Genomic DNA, 15,452 nt, shown 5'->3' with positions numbered 1-15,452 from the left:
TAGTCCGAAACTTGAAATAATCTGTAAAAGCAGAAAGTATCCCCTATTGATCAAACAGTAATGTATTACATGTTTGATTCCTAATGTACCGTCACTTGATTAATTCATCGTATGTGTTCCATTTCTTAGGCAACATTGAATACAGCTGTCCTGCCACAAATGAGTGTGAAATCACAAAACGGAGACGCAAATCATGCCAGGCTTGTCGCTTCATGAAATGCCTCAAAGTGGGGATGCTGAAAGAAGGTAAGAAGAGTAAGAGCATTTTTTTCCCTTTTGCACCCATACATATAAAATATTTCACACTGTATATTTGTTGCATCTGATAAAATGCCACACAACCGCAATACATTTTGGTGATGATGGGGACATTTTGTAGCCTATTAAAAGTAAGTGTGAAAACCTTGACGTTTTTTTTTTTTTTTTTTGCCAGCACGTACAAACGTGGTAAGATTGCGGCTTCCTTGCTCCACAAACACATTAGTAAATAATGCCAAGTCTAATTGTGGGGAAAAAAAAATATGCTGAATAGCATCATTTTACCATCTGAGTAAGAAATGTAACAGTATTCCGTCTGCAGAATGCACTCACTCGGCACAGTGTCAGCTCTCCCTGGCATATTGATCCCCTAAATGTTTTTTGAACATCCTTCCTGTCGATGCCACCTGAGAATTCCCTGACAATTAAACATGTTTTGGAAGGAATGGTCCTGCTGGGTTTTTCCCTCTCTTTAACCTCCCGGACCCCGAGAGACTCCAAATTGAAGCATTTTTTCAGCACAGCACCTACAGTATCTGTTGGCTCTTACGCCAGTGCATTAGCAAAGTGGATGTGCTCTTTCCGTATCTCGTTTTTTTATTGCTTGACTGCTCCCTAAAAACATAAAATAAGGAAACAAAACATTTGCCTTAGAGTATTTAATAGTACATCATGGGTAGATTTGGATTAAAGTACCTATGGCGTGTTGTATTTATTGACTTGTCCCATGGGAGAAATATGTGTACATGTCATTTAGGTGTTTTTTTTTTTTTTTTTTTTTTTTACTAATGAATAAATAGTTTTAGTGGTTATTTGCTAGCTTAAACAGTCTCCCAGATAGAGGCCCTAACAGACAGAATTTTGCATAAAATTGCCTACTTTTACGTTCTCTGGCAAACTCGCTCTGTATATATTCTTGCATTATTCCTCCCATTATTCACCGAAGAGAGGGATTTATAGATGCATATATATCCAGCCGCCACCTGAAGCCAGAGTCGTAACCTATATGGATCTCTGCGCAGAAACCGAATCTCCTGGACTGCACGCAGCCAGATAAAGCCTTAGTGCCAGAAAGACAGAGTAATCGCATTACTATCTGATGAAAAATTTATGCCAATAAATCATCTTGGAGAGTACGGGACTACAAAAATATGTAGTCATGGCTGTAGATGAATGACCAGTGTCAGGTCCGAGTAAAAAGAGTGTAAAACTCAAATATGCAGACTTCGGCTTAACCCGAGCTTCAACAGGAAACTTGGACGCATTCAGCGCAATCCTAGAATAAGAATGACACAGTTACATCTGTCATCCCACTGCATCGATTAGTCACGGATCGTGTTGCCCAATGGAAAAGCATTATATCATTTCCATCATAGCCATAAAGCTGTGACACAATTTTTACATCCTTAAGGCTCGCTTTAACGTAGGCCGCTGTGTGACAGAAACGAAATGGAAATAGAGACACGTGGTCAGTGAGCACTGTAAGCTCAATGAAGCCTTGAGCTCAACGCCATGCTCAGGCCGGAGTGTGGAAACGGCTACCGCACATGTGACTGTGGTTGCCACTTACTTTCATTACGGCAGAAAGGTCACATTGTGTGCCAATGGAAAATCGCCTAATTATAACTTTAGTGTTCTAACAAAGATGTAGCACTGCCCCATGACTGTTTGAGGAAGAAACACAAAATGAATAGATATTAGTGCCATCAAATAGCATTAAGATTGCCCTCGCGACTGCTAAAAAGTCCAGTTCATGCCATATCTAAGTTAGTACAGATTATATTGTGTCATACAAAAAGATGGATAGTATGAGCTACATATTATGTTACTTTGATATTTTAAAAGTAATACTTATTTGCTGCTTTTATTTGTATCAATTTAGTGATGCCTTTATTTGTTTTTGAGACAGTTCTGCTATTTCACCAATCAAAGGTGACACCTAGCAACAGTCTTATGACTGCACTTAAAGTTTCCACATCCCCACAAAAGCAGTTTCAAAGGGACTAATGGGAGGGAATGATGTGCAAGTCATGGTCAGAAGAAACACCCTTAGCCTCACACGCTACCAATGGTTACCTTACATACTACAAAAAGGCGCAACTATGATATGCATTGCCGTCTGTTTAAAAATGTCCATATTTCAGCGTACATTAACACTATTTAGAATTCGCTTTTTTTCTTCTAAAAAAGTCACATTAATTTAATGTTGCTCTCGACTCCAATTCAGGGAGCTAACAAATAACATAACGCTGACATTGACAATAATGTCTCACAGCACCATATGCCAACATTTACGTAATACTTGACTCTATCGGTATAAATGACTGCGCACTTTGATGTTGAAAGCCTGACACAGTTGCTGTTATACTGGTAACTTTTGAACAAATCATGCTGACTCAAAAGTGCTGTTTCAGCTGGGAAATTCATCTCACATACCAAAATTTATGAGAAGATTTTTGGAGGAGGAGTAGTATGATCCTAAGCACAGTGAAAATTTAAGTAAAAATTGATAAAAGTAGGTCATTTATAATTAAGTATAAATGTGTTATTTGTTTGTTTTTTGTTTTTAATCCAGATACCTGATAGCCGATTAGAAATTTCTTTAGGTTATCCAAATACCAATAAACCTCTAGAGCTAAATCTTGATCAGGAGACCGGCTCTGAGTGAGCCTGTGTTCAGTTGCACTGCTTTCACTCTCACTGTATAAAGGAGGAAGTGGTCAATAGAAGAATCAGATGTCAGATGCAACAGGTTTTTTCCTCTGATCAATGAAAACGGGTCAGAGCTTAGAGCAAGGGAGAAGACAAGATACTATTGAGAGATTACATTGACATCGCTCAGTGACAGTTGCTCTTTGCACCAACTTCCTCTCCTACTCTCTTACTCACACACAAATGCCGATACGGACTAGGCCACAGGATGTAAATTGTGTTTTCGGTCGTATGCCGGTATACAGGACCTCAACACTGATACCGTAATGACACCACGTTTTAGTGTTTTATTTACTTTATCAAAATAAGTTCAATAAAGATATAGTGTGCAATACAACACTGATATAGTCTAATAGTGCACAGTTGCAGATTGAATAGACAAAGACCTAGGGCTGTGCAGGTCGATCCAAATATAGATGTAATCCATCCTAAAGTCGATATCGGTATTGTAGTGATACAAAAAAGTTAGTATTGATCCTTGACATGTTTTTATTTTGGTTTCTGATGGGTCCCTCACACAATCTCTCTCGAGTGCATGCACATGGAACATGCTTGCCAGCTTGCCATGCTATAGCTACAATCATTTGTATTTTTGTGTTGTTTAATATGGTTTTGGAGCACATTTTATTGATTTTTATGTCCATTTAATTCCAGTTTCAGGACTCTTCAGTCCTGCTTTGATTCCGGCCTCCATGTCTTCCTCTCGCTATTCCTTGATTTGATGTTCAATGTTATTTGTGCTAATTGTAGACCTTTAACACTATTATGGCATGTTAAGAACTCAGGGAGAAAGGTAAACTTGAAAAAAGCACAAATGAATATACCATGAATATACCAGGAATATTTTATCAACCTAAATGTACTTGTTATCGGTACATGTGATACTGGCACCCGTATTTACTTGGTATGAATCAAGACCAAGTATCACACGGTTTTACACAGAACAAGCAAGAAAACTTTAAAGGTCACAAAAGGAAATGTGCAACAATACTGCTACTAAAAATCAGAAATGTCAGCACTAAATGTTATGAAATCCTAAGTGTGGACTGTGAGTCAATAAGTACATAAAGTAACATTTGGTTCCTAATTGACTGAAAGCTGACCTAGATTTAGGCGTTGAAATGTTTAATGCACTTGACATAAGCAAGTGTAATTAAGTAGTTCATTAGCTGCATAAATAAAAAAAAATATACGCGGCAGTACCTCTGCGATTTTTAGTTAACGCACTGACCTATTAATGCACAATAACTCACTTTTACGACCGTTGTATTAATGTAATGTGTACTTTAAGTACCAGTCAGTAATTTCAGCCAGCGGTAAGGGCAGGGATGTCAGCTCACCCGGGAGCGTGGAGCTAACCTGTAAATGGACTACGTGACAGGGGTGTCAGCGTGGCAGCCCCTTGGGTCCGAATATGCGGACGGGTCAGCGCGCTTCCTTCTCTCGTCACCGCCCGTGATTCGAAATGCTGCGCCGCTGCGAGGGGCATGCGACGCTGGCATCGGGGGCCCTTGGAAATAGTGCTGACGGCAGTTTAGCGGGGCGGCTTCCTTGAAAGGCGAGGTTCACCATGCCTTGCCATGTGGCCTTCTGATTTTCCCAGCTAAAATAGCGTCTGCCTAAGCCCCCCTTGGCATTGCCAACCATCCCAGACATCCTGACACTTTCCCCAGGGAGAGAGACACAGAACAGGTGAGCGACTCAAAATAAGGGCCCCTATCATGGCCGTCCACGCAAAGTGAGTGAAGACAGGCTCTTTTGTAGGAGTGTGCTTGGAAGGGGATTATTATTGTTTTTGGAGAGAAAGAGGAGCCGCAGGTCAGCTGGCCCCAGCCCCCACCCTAAGGCCTGTGCTAATCCGTGCACAAATGCCAGCCGCCTTGGCCAAAAGCCCTCTCCCCCAGCACCCCGCTTTGAAGAGATGATACCCGCGCTCAACCTCTGCTAGACTCGCCGCGCTGTGTGGCGGCCCATAAAAGAGTGAGATGACTTTAGATGAGGTGGCAGTTAAATCTCTCCGCACATTTATAACACACCTACTGTTTACTATGGAGCGAGCTCAGTAGAGTCTGACCACTTACAGCCGAGGGCCTCCGAGGGGACATATGAAGCTCACAAAGGCCCCTATAATGTCCTGTCCGTCGTGCCTGGCAGCGGCATTGAATGAGTCCGCTTTTAATGGCCCTTCTTCTTTTCCGAGCCCGTCTCTGACCCTCTCGGACGGAGAAAACGAGGCGGGATCCCGCCAAGTTTTAATTCCTGTCAGCATCCGTTAATTATGACCAGGGCTGTTCTAATTAAAAGAGGCACCCACCAAACTTCAAATGCTGGCGTTACACCGGCTGACACAGCCGCATGACTCAACTGGTCGAAAGGATCATAGGAGAACGGGAACGCGGCCACCTGGCAGCGGCCGAGTTCATCGGGTGAGCCGCAAGAAACTGTAGAAAGTGGTGACATCACATTGGACCATGAGAGGAATTTTCCATGGCCGTGGCATTGGCTGTAATAAACAGTGGCAAGTAGTTTTTTCTTTTTTTTTTTAATGATTCCAAGGACACAGTCGGAGATTAAATGCTTCAAAAAATCTTCAATGTTTCCTGACTTGAGTGACGTTAAAAGAAATCTGTCAGTGAGTGCGCATGTAAAGTGCAGGTATAGTTGCCATCAGATTACTCCCCGTGTCTTGCTGGGAAGGATGAGTCTCTGTTGGGAATTGGGGGTAATTAGGTTAGTGGGTTGTCAGTGTCAGGAAATTGAAAGACAATCCTAATCAGATTTGTGTTCCTAGGGAATCAAATAATTTATATAAGTGGAAGAAATCTCTATTTTACAGTTAGATGATAATACACTTTACGACCCTCCCGTGCGGGGTGGCAATATATAAGAGAAGTGCGGAAAATCAAGATTTTATTTTGCATAAGTCTACCCTCGAATCGCTTTTTGGTAAATGGCACTTCTGTCTGACATCATTGGGATATTCCATTTTCGTACATACGCTGTTGTGAGCGCCGTTCGCCGCGCATGGGACGCATCCAAACTCATCCTCTCCAAGAGCATTTGCTGATGGGCAAATTGTATTAGGCTCATTTGCAGCGGCCGCACAATGCCCAGTTTTGACACTGTCCTCCCTGTTATAAAGTGATGAAATCATCAAGGAAGTGCTGTGGCTCGTGGTGTTGTTCGCTCGGAGGACGTAGCGGGCTGACAAATTAACTCTTCCCCCCACCGCATGCATTTCATTGAGCCTTTTCTCATCCACCCTTTAGTATTAAATTTGTTCGGAGGTTGCTTTATGCATACGAGGTAAATTGAAGGGATTTTCCCTCTTGACAGGATTAAGATATCAGGGATGTTTAGGCTGGATGGAAGCAGTGACAGCCCGGTACAAATATGGGGATGCGGGATAAAGGTTTGCATACATTTGCATTGTATAAGTGAATACCTGCCTGGTCGTATCAAATAAATAGAACATCGTAGATTAAGTATTTTAACTATGGAGAAAATGAATAGAATAGAAAAGACATCCAAATAGAAACATTCTTATCAAATAATGAGATAATAAATAACTTATGTTATGATGAGGCCGGCTTGACATTTACAGTATCAGTGTGGAACCCGGACCCCTAGGTGTGCTTGGGGTTGATAAGGCTCTGTTGCTGCACCTCTGAAAGAGGGGTGAAATAAGGGTCTTTTATGAGGAAGCAATACCTAGTTATCTATGTGGTGTATGACAGCGGATGTTTTGTTCACTGTGTCCTGGGGGGGGGCAGTGCATCTACTCGTTTTACTGGATCTTGAGGACCACACACAGCAGAGCTCTCACTCATGCACAAACAAGTAAAGAGCCAATTAGTATGCAGTCCGCCTCACCTAAAAGCTAAATAATTAGAGGACCAGTCTGTGAGATCATTGACCCTGCGTTAAATATTCATATGTTTAGACCTGCTCTGGGCTCAGCTGTGTCACAGTAGACCAGCCAGGCATGGACCACATATGGGAAGACAGCCTTTCCTTTGACATATCCATGCATATACTGACGTGCGTGCTTACACGCACACGCACTTTTACAGCCCCGTACTGTTATTTTATGTTAATATGGACTCAATCATTCCCCCAGGGTGGCAGTTTACACCAGGGCTGCACAATATTGCAAAAAAACCAAACAAAAAAAACAGTGTGATAATGGCACACACAATCAATTTTAAATACAGTGAGCCTGCTTATTTTTTGAGAAACAACAAGTAATGTCTGTTGGTAAATAATAGTTATCCCAGTATATCAATATGTATATTTCGGGGAGGAATTTCTATTTTTGTGTGTTTGGCTAAAGGAAGGTTGAAAATAGCTGATACTAAATAGATCCTGTGCTGATGTAATTGAATACCTTTGAACTTAATTACCTAACGTTCCAATCAATCAATTATTGAAGTAATCTGTGACTATTTTAAGCCCTAGTTAAGCACTAATCACTTTAGAACTTCAGAACCTAAATTGACTCATTTTGGTGCCGTAGTAACAAAAGTAATCAATTACTAAAAACTAGAGTAACTGATTGTGTTTGTACTTAAAGGATTCAATTACTTTAGGGTTAGATTAAGGTACTCCAATTATCAATGGGGGTCATTGTCTTAAAGGAATATTTCACAGAAGGTACATCATCATTAAAAAGAAAAAATAGTAGGGAACTACTGGTTTACCAATATCATTATGTTTTCTTTTTTCTAACAACCCGACTTGTAATTTCTACCATATACAATATTTCTTATTTTTTAATCGAAATATCTGTGCTCGATACTGATCGTCTCTAATTTGTAGTATTCTCATTTTGTCCTCAGGGGTTCGCCTGGACCGAGTTCGAGGGGGCAGACAGAAGTACAAGAGGAGGTTGGACACTGAAAACAACCCATATCTGGGTTTGGCGCTCCCCCCTCCTACCAAAAAGCCTCGTGAGTACTGCCCCATCACTAGCCCATTGTCTCCCATCTCCGTCGCCCCTCCTCTGCCTGGCAAGCAATCAGGTAAAGGCGAAGCCAAATTTGAGGCAAAATACCTTTTCGCCTCTCTGTCTTATATTTGGGCAAGTTTATCGGTCAGAAATGTGGCCCGGTATTATTCAGGAGCTCAAGTTCAAACGCAGCCTCTATTTGCACACATACATACAGAGATTTTAAAGCCTTTATTTGACTTCATGCAAAATCTATCACGGGAGATTGTTCGTGATAACACATTAACATCTATTTTTTTTACTCTTTTTCTCCTCGACCCTCAGTCACAAAGATAGTATCTCACCTTTTGGTGGCAGAGCCGGAGAAGATCTACGCCATGCCTGACCCCACCATGCCAGAGAGCGACATAAAGGCTCTCACCACGCTGTGCGACCTGGCTGACCGCGAGCTGGTCGTCATCATCGGCTGGGCCAAGCACATCCCAGGTATATTTTCTTGTTTCTGTGTTTTTTCTGTCTGATTTGTCCTATTTTCCCTCCCCTCTTTTTTTATGCTTAACGGATATAACATGCGCATCCACTCACACAGATAATTAATGACAGAAGCTCACAACGCCACAGGGCGTGTGGCATGGGGGGGGGGGGGGGGGGGGGGTGAAATGGACATAGCTGCGCAAGAAACAAATCAATAGAGTGCATCTAAAATCCCGACCCTGGATGGCGAGGGGAACACACTGACCCGCTGCCAATGCACGCTGTAATCACAAGGGAGATGTCGAGTAAAGTTGGGGTCTTGCCCACTCAAACAACGCATCATATCACATGCAGACACACACATATGCACACATGGACGCACGCTCGGCACAAGCGCGCACGCTCGTTGAATTATTGATGGCGATAATCGTGTTTCCTCTTTGGCCCATAGGCGTTCTGATAGACGAGGTGGTAGGTTAGAAGAGGCTGTTGAATTAAGGACATGGCGCACCTCACGTCAGCAGAGATTTTGCTTCCTGCGAGAGTTTTGCTCTGATTTTGACAAAGAACACATTGTTTAGCCCCTCTTTTTTGCCACCGAGGCAGATTCTCCTTGATCTTGAGCCTGACCCCCATAACTCTATAACATCACAGCGGTGTTCGAAAGGGGCTAAAGGACTCAATAAATGTATGCCACTCGGCCGTTGCTACAACTTTTTTTTTTTTTTTATTATAAGCACAGCACTGGCACATACGCAGTCTGTCTATTCTTGCTGTTTTATGCATTATGTCCGCTGAGGTGACGAGATACATTTTATCATTCTATTTTCATCAAAGTCAAGTCAGCTCTGGCCACTGTGGTTTGTGCTGAAAAGGTCTTAGAGTGCTTCTCAGAAGGTAGGGCATTAATCAGGTACAGATCTGATTGTAAGAAGATTAGCAATGGATATGCTCCTGGCCTCTGGCCTCAGCCGTGGCCCGTTATGCATCTAAACTGTTTGGATAACTCTCCGTGCACCGTGCACGGTCAGCAGACTGAGAGTTTAACCAAGGAGATTACTCAGGACTGGACCTCAGGTGACCCGGTAACACACACTCTCATTGTCTAATCCCCCAAATTTGACCAAGATTTGCCTCTAAATTCAAACCTGCAACAAATGTTGGTTCCTGAAGTGTGCAAGATACACCATACACGCTCTGAAAAATGTCATGGGGAGGTTTCACTCGGCGATTCGATATGCATTTGTACAAGTTTTTGAATAATTTTACTCATTTGTTAAAAATAATTAAGGGCCGAGGAAGGAACTAGTGAACTTTAGACATCTGAGCATTGCCACTCCTGTTGTATTATATCGCTAGTGTCAGATGGATGCCTCATACCACCAAAATGAAACCAAAAGCAATGTATTCTGTCACAATTTGAGTATTTGGCTTTTTTGGTAGAGTTGCTGTTTGCCCAACCAGAAGGTTGTGAGTTTTTCTCCTACTCTTAAGCAACATTTTGTTTTTATTGACAGTAAATGTACTCAAAAACTCTCCCTATGAAATTTGATTCAAGATTTTTCAGGGGAACACTCCTTCCTTTTTTTCCATGTAAATAGTATTCCTTAATTTTTTTACAGTGTAAAAAAGTACTCCTTGTGGTATGTGATGGCACAGATTTTAACAGGGTTTCTGCAGGTTTTCGCAAACCATATTCAATGTGCCAGCAACAGAACAGTTTTCTCTTCAAATTAAGAGCAAATTAATCGGAACATGAATCAACCTAATGTCAAATTTTGTTCCAGCGTTATTTTGTTTAGTTTTTATCTGGTGTGCATTGTCATGAGTGAATGCCTTAAATACAATTTTATGGCAGACAAGCCAGAACTCAAGCAGATGATGTTACTCAATCTCCTGTCTAGTTGCTGAATATAATACGCTTAGCAATAACACAAAGAAATGAAGTTTTTATTATTATTATTATTTTATTATTTGAGGTGGTTGATGGGTACTTGACTGGAAAAAAAAAAACATCACAAGGGGTACATTTTTGATCAACGCTTGTGGTCCACAGATGTACCACTGATGATGAATATTTCACGAGATGATGCCACAATGGAGTCTTACTTTATTTTGGTTAAGAGAAAATAAAACGATCCCTGTTTAATATTATACCTCACACCTCGGTAAGCTTCATTGCTTTATTGCATGTATACTTTAGGATTTTAAGCGACAGTGTCAAAAGAGTGTTGTGTTAATCAGATTATACAAACACATATTGCACATTGCATAGATGCATAATGGTAATGGGATTTGTGTCATTCCAAATACGGCGGTAATGATCATTTAACCCAAAACCTAAGGCAGTAAGCCAGAGTGTCTTCTGCTAAACAAGGTGCAGTACCTGCAGTATTATAGACTCCTAAGTAGATTATGCTCATCTCTTTTCAAATAACTTGCTTGCTTGTTTTTTTTTGTTTTTTTTTATTTGCTATACTCCAACAGTGTCTTTCATTCTTTACACACGAGTTGGCAAAAATAAAAATGACTGGTAGCTGAGTGCTTTGTCTGCCACATTGGTGGCGTCTGTATTAGCACAGTATGTGTCCTCTGGCCATGAAATAGCAGCATAATTGAGTTGTACATGGCTGAACCTGATCAGAGACGGTTCAGTGGTTTTGCCACTCCATGCTCTAACTCTCCATGCACCAAAGCAACCCCAGGGTAGCGTACCATGCGTTTGCAGTGAACTGCAGTAGGCTGCGGGACCAAAAAAAAAAAAAGAGAGAGGGGAGCAGGGGGTGATTGCATTCTGATAGATTTCTGAGGCCTTAGGCAATGGAATTAAAAAGATTAACAGTTCATTATGAACTAGACCACATTGATTAGACCACTGATAGATGGGCCAAAAACTAAAGTCCAAATGCAACAGTTTAAAACAGGTAAAACTCGTAAAAACAGGTACTCAATCTCTCAAATGCGTGTAATATTTGTGTGTGTGTCTGTGTGTGTATATATATTTTTTTTGTTCTTTGACTGAAGCACATGTAATGAGAAGCAAAATGGAGGATAAACACTATAAACATTATCATGAGTTATATATTATCTTCAATATGATCTTTTACTAAGGCCAATCTAATGTTTTGAAGGGCCCGGCCGATCGACTGACCAGCTGATTAAATCAACCAATTATGGCTGTTCACACATCGGCTAAAAATATTTGTCCAAATCAACAATATTTTCTGATTATGTTAACTTTTTTCTCTTTTGTACTCTAACCAGCGGTGGGCCATCAGAGCCAGCAATGCCTGAAACCCAGAAAGAGAAATTGAGGTTGTGTCAACACAGACTTGGGTGAGACATTGTTTCTTTGGAAACAATGTATGGGCTTTTTTTTTTTTAATATTATTATTACTACTATATTGACTCATTTGATAGAACTACCTTGTTAGATTTTGTACTTTAATCAAATAAGTCCTCATCTCATTTGCTCTTTCTGGGTGAACACAACAAACAAGCTAACTGGAGACCAAACAGTCAATGACTGTACTTTTACTAGCTCTGATTAGCTGACCTTGTGGCACATTCGTAATGTGTGTGCCACACTGAACGCGCAGAGAGCGAGATGTTGAGAGAGGGAGGGAGGGCTATCGTGAGTGAGCAATGAGAGATTTTGAGTCAGCAAAAAAAAAAAGTCTGTGGTCAAAATCCATCGTTGCTCGCTCAAACGATTATCGTTACTCTGAGCACTGATTATAAGTTGATACCATAAAATTGTATCAGTAAAATTCTATCATCAACAATTGTTGATAATGTCAGCCTGTGGCCCTGTCATTTAAAATACTAAATGTATGCAAATGTTCATTTTACAAGTAGTTATTAGGTGAGCAATGAAAGGGATTTACATTTGGCCCCTGCTTTTCACAAGAAATAAATACCAGGCCAGTCTGCTGAAAATCGGTGTAAAATTGACACACATTCATTCATATTCAGATTCATTTGTCAGAAAACAAATGTTTTTTTGTTCATTATAAATGTTTTCATTTCTAATAAGTTTTTGTTTCTGTCAAAAATCAGCATCAGCCTTTAAAAAATACCTAATAAAACACAAGGAATAAATAAACACAAATAGAAACTGAGAACAATCGACCTGCAAACACACTACTGTGGAAATCAAGTCTTTTAGTTTTTCAATACATGGGTCAATATGCATTCAAAGAATCGCAAGTTGAAATCACCTAGCGCATCACCATTCGGTGTGCATTTGATTACCTGATAATCACTGTGGATATTTTCGTCACTTGTACGATTGCTCCAAATAGCACCTTGTAGTAGGGTCTAACACGGCTGTTGCCCAAGGGTGACAGGGTCATTAGTAACAGTGTTTGGGGGGATGCTGACAGATGGCTTCTTGTTCCTACAGGTGCTAACAACCTCTGACATACATAGTAGTTCACCATCCACATCTTGTCCCCATGCATCCCATAAAGCTGCATTTCACTTTGTGCGAGAGGTTTAATGTAGCCGGGTACTCGGTATATTGACAGTTCCAGTGTGGTAGAAGCTGTTTATTGTTTTGACATTGCTTGTCTTCTTCACGAGTGACGGTAGGCGAGTGTGACCCCTGACCCCCACCGTTCCACCCTGAATTCCTTCCCAGCCACAGTGGGAATGTCATGTGCTCATATGTAAAAGCCGCTATGCATGCAACGCGTACAGGAGGGGCCTGTCGTTTGCTGTTTGCCGACTCCCGGCCCAGCTTCCATGGCTGGAGTGTTTTCAACTGGGAATTCTCAGAAGGCTAAAGGGCCAAGCAAACATTGACACTCCGGTGCAGCCGCTGCCTTGTGCCTACACAACAACATGTATTTTCACTCTAGTGTATGACCTAGAAAATATATATAGATACATTATCTTAAAATCACTGTTTTTATATATATATATATATATATATATATATATATATATATATATATATATATATATATATATATATATATATATATATATATATATATAAATACACGACACTTATTTAATAATTTTCAGTATTTTTTATTTACAATTATTGCCTTTAAAAACACATTTTGAAACTAAAAAAAAACAACATCACGAGTGCTCAAAGGTCTGGTACTCACCAATCAAGGCTCGCCTGTTTCCCTGGTTTGGTCATGTGATACTTGCAAGTGGAGCTGTGAATGGCTGAGCTTTGAGCACGTGTTATTTTCTGTTGACAGGAAGTGCTAAAATGTTTTTCAAAAATGCTAATTTTACTTTTTTTTTTTTTAATTTAACAGGAAGAGTATACAGTACATTAATGAATATTTCTGTAAATGCACCAGAATTAACCAAGAGGCTAGGTTTTCATCTGCAGTCCAACAAAACATAAAAAATATTTAGCCATCAAATTAATTAGAGGCTAAATAAGTGTACTGATGAAAATGGTTAAATGTGTACTATTCCTTTAACTTTTTTTATTCTGTGTTTGACTGAAGGATTGTCTAAACAGGTTGGGTACTAAATGAAGTACATACTTTAGTAATCAAATACTTTATAGCTACATCAAAGTAGCCGATTACTTCAGAAGGTAATTAGTTACTGCAGTAATAAATTACTTCAGAAGGTAATTTTAGGGACTAAAGTAATCAATTAGTTTACGTACATAAATTAATCTACAACGTTACTACGTGAGTAGCTAAAGTAATCAAAGACTTTAGGACGTCTACTTTGTTCTGTAAAATCCATCGCTCTAAATGCAGTCTCTGACATATTAGTTGTTAACATGTAGACAATGGTGATGTCATGTTGTCTCGTTAGTGTGAGGTCGGCCCTCCACCATAATAAACACCAATCCTGCCCTCCTCCTTCTCAAGGTTCTTGTTTTCTCTTTGCCATTAAATTGTGAAATCTACTTACTGCGTTGCCAGCCTGATCCCTCTCAAGCTTCGTAATCTCCTTGTAATAGAGTGTGAATACTGGCCAGCAATAAATCAGCACCTCATCAGTGCACTTTATTAAATATAGACATCAACAGACAGCTTTTAGTATATTCAATTTACCCTCTGACGTAGGCTTCAACACAGGAGATAAAGATAGATTGAGCAATCAGGTGCATGCTGAGGCCTGAACAGGAAAAAAAAAAAGCTGCTGGAAGGTGGGAAATCTACGGGTAGATTGAGATGGGATGCGGCGTATCAGAGACAGGCAGACAGTCAGGAGGGTCGAGCGTCAGGATGGAGAGGTCCGCCAGGTGGGATGGGGGAGGCATTTTTTTTTTTGTTGCTGTTGCTGTGTTTTTTCTTTGGCTGCCTCCAGGCTGCAAGTGCACTCCAAATCATAATGACAGCTAAACTTGGTGTACCTTTGGAATACAAAGTCAAAACACAAAAGAAGTACTCAAATGTTTTCTCATTTTGGCAAAGCTTGTTTTGAAAATATTAAGGATAATAGTATATCACACACATCTCTATATATGCGCTATACAACCTCACAGTTGTAACTAAAAACTTATGACTGTTTTACCTCAAATAATGTTTCATGCTCTTACAGACGCTTGCCGTAATTCCATTATCCACATCAACAGATACAGTAGAGTGTATATATATATATATATATATATATATATATATATATATATATATATATATATATATATATATATATATATATATATATATATATAATGCTTAAAAAAAATTGCTCTCTTTTCAAACTCTTACAATTTGCAGGTTTTCCACAATTAAAAATTAATTGTTGGTTTTTTTGTGATTTATATGAAGAAAAAAAAGCCTTTGTGGAAAAAGTACTTCCCTTCCTGGTTAAGTCGGCCCAAAATTGTATGCTGGCCATTGGCATTATAAAAAAACTACAATAATGATAGTATAAATGTGTGTTCAATGAACTCTCTTTCTGTCCTTTTTCCGAACTACTTTAAAACAAAGCAAAATGCTTGAGAATATATTTCTGATGATACTGTCATTAATCTGCTAAGTCATTTAAATAGATCGGATCAATGATTGCAAGGGATGTCCTGATCACATTTTGCAACCGTGTCCGAGTCACCTGATTATGAGGATTT

The 15,452-nt window shown here is 40.0% G+C and overlaps 1 protein-coding gene across 18 annotated transcripts in view; it reads left to right on the top strand.

Annotated features, from left to right (window-relative positions):
* The window catches only part of esrrb (estrogen-related receptor beta), a 100,702-nt gene that overhangs the window by 67,876 nt on the left and 17,374 nt on the right, over positions 1-15,452 (top strand). For 17 of the 18 annotated variants that reach the window (XM_088432512.1, XM_088432506.1, XM_088432511.1 and 14 more), the window contains 3 exons: positions 130-255; positions 7,809-7,919; positions 8,243-8,404. In XM_088432512.1, coding sequence (XP_088288638.1) covers positions 130-255; positions 7,809-7,919; positions 8,243-8,404 — 399 coding nt within the window. The remainder of the gene's footprint in view (positions 1-129; positions 256-7,808; positions 7,920-8,242; positions 8,405-15,452) is intronic. The other variant, XM_088432504.1, reaches the window with a different exon arrangement.

Source organism: Hippichthys cyanospilos, chromosome 14 (assembly GCF_059441005.1).
Source record: "Hippichthys cyanospilos isolate Australia breed blue-spotted pipefish chromosome 14, RoL_Hcya_1.0, whole genome shotgun sequence".
Classification (NCBI taxonomy): Eukaryota; Metazoa; Chordata; class Actinopteri; order Syngnathiformes; family Syngnathidae; genus Hippichthys; species Hippichthys cyanospilos.
This window is presented reverse-complemented; position numbering and strand designations above follow the sequence as displayed.